The sequence below is a fragment of the Austrofundulus limnaeus genome, unplaced genomic scaffold, assembly GCF_001266775.1.
Source record: "Austrofundulus limnaeus strain Quisiro unplaced genomic scaffold, Austrofundulus_limnaeus-1.0 Scaffold147, whole genome shotgun sequence".
Classification (NCBI taxonomy): Eukaryota; Metazoa; Chordata; class Actinopteri; order Cyprinodontiformes; family Rivulidae; genus Austrofundulus; species Austrofundulus limnaeus.
The window spans coordinates 544,687-546,273 of NW_013952549.1; the positions used below are offsets into that span (position 1 = coordinate 544,687).

At 40.9% G+C, this 1,587-nt stretch overlaps 1 protein-coding gene across 1 annotated transcript in view; it reads left to right on the forward strand.

Annotated features, from left to right (window-relative positions):
* Positions 1–728: 728 nt before the first annotated feature.
* Positions 729–1,587, forward strand: part of tbxas1 (thromboxane A synthase 1 (platelet)) — a gene marked incomplete in the record, with an annotated part of 7,358 nt that continues 6,499 nt past the window's right edge. The window contains 4 exon segments of the mRNA XM_014016542.1: positions 729–822; positions 950–1,002; positions 1,107–1,203; positions 1,307–1,423. Coding sequence (XP_013871996.1) covers positions 811–822; positions 950–1,002; positions 1,107–1,203; positions 1,307–1,423 — 279 coding nt within the window.

The window sequence follows — 1,587 nt, forward strand, 5'->3', positions numbered from 1 at the left end:
CTCCCAGTTCTCCCCTATGGTCTGATCTGGGGAGTGGGTGGGCGGATCTTCCCGTGCGGGTGCCTTTGCGGAGTCTGCGCTCGGGATCCCTCTCAGGCCCTTGGGCTCTGGTCTTCCCTATGTCTGCCTCATGTCTTGGGGGTTGGGTCTCGGTCCTCCACAGTCACTATTAAATATTCCATTGGAGAAATCTTGTAAATACACACATGTTCACAACTGCTCACAAACAGGTGTTCTGATCCGGGGGTTCTGACAGGTCACTGAGTGTGAATACATATTGGAAGTCTTGGAAATCTATTTGTTGACATTAGTTTTGTAAACAAAGCCCCTCAACCACTGACAGCTTGTAAAATGTGTCAACAAATAATTTTCATCACCCGTTGAGGAAAAAACATACTCATRTTCAGATTATAATAACATTTGTAAGAAAAGCAGATCATAAATGTATTGTATTTGACATCAGCAGGGTTTCTCAGAATTTGTTGAAAGAACAAAACAGGAGCGATAATTAGCAAGGTCACCGTAAGAGCAGCTTTGTGCAATCTGGTCACAGCGGTGTATGAGGAAAATGGCAGCTGCTGATGACGATATGTCAGCATCCCTAAATTACAAACGCAGAAGGCAGCGTATTTAAATTCCCTACATAACTCAGCACCTGCTACAAATWACCTAATTTTTGTCTGCTGAGGAAATAAACCAAACAATGTTTTCTTCCACCTGTTCTGCAGGTATTCAGTCCATCCGTTCTCAGTCCTCTCTCGATTGGGAATCAAACACCCAAAGCCGGTTCCATTCTTTGGTAACCTATTCATGTTTCGTGAGGTGAGATCCAGTTAATAAATAAATGAAAATATAAGATTTTTTATTTTATTTTACATTTTCTTAACTGGTTCTTTGTGYTATTGTAAGTTATATGCAACAATGTTTAAGTTTGTTTTATTTTCCTCAGGGTTTTTTTGGGCCTCTTGTTGACCTTATAAACACACATGGCAGAATATGTGGGTGAGTAAAACTACATTTACACAAGCATCTGTTGGAATTAGGAAAACTTTCAYGGTAATTTCAGATTTTCCTCCCTGTGAYGYGTTTTAAATGGTTCATTTTAGGTATTATTTAGGTCGGAGACCAATAGTGGTGATTGCAGATCCTGACGTGCTCAGACAGATAATGGTCAAGGAYTTCAGTAACTTTGTTAACAGAATGGTGAGACCATCAACTAGTGTGTGCTGACGTTCACGAAACACTAATTTCATGTTCCCAACACAAGCTTTGGTGATTGTTCTTATCGTCTCTATAATATGTGCAGAGTTTTCGTTTTGCCACCAAACCCTTGACGGACTGTCTGCTGATGCTGAGAGACGAGAAGTGGAAGAGGGTTCGAAGCATCCTAACCCCGTCCTTCAGTGCTTCCAAGATGAAAGATGTGAGCAGATCGCTGCTTGTGCAGCTTTTCTAGATTCACTGCAGCATAACTCTGTGTAGACAGACATGAAACTAAAGAGGACATTTCTTAAATTAGACCAATTATGGGTCCTAGAAATTTTTATGGTGTGTCTGTGGACTATCCAGACCATGTTCATTCAATTT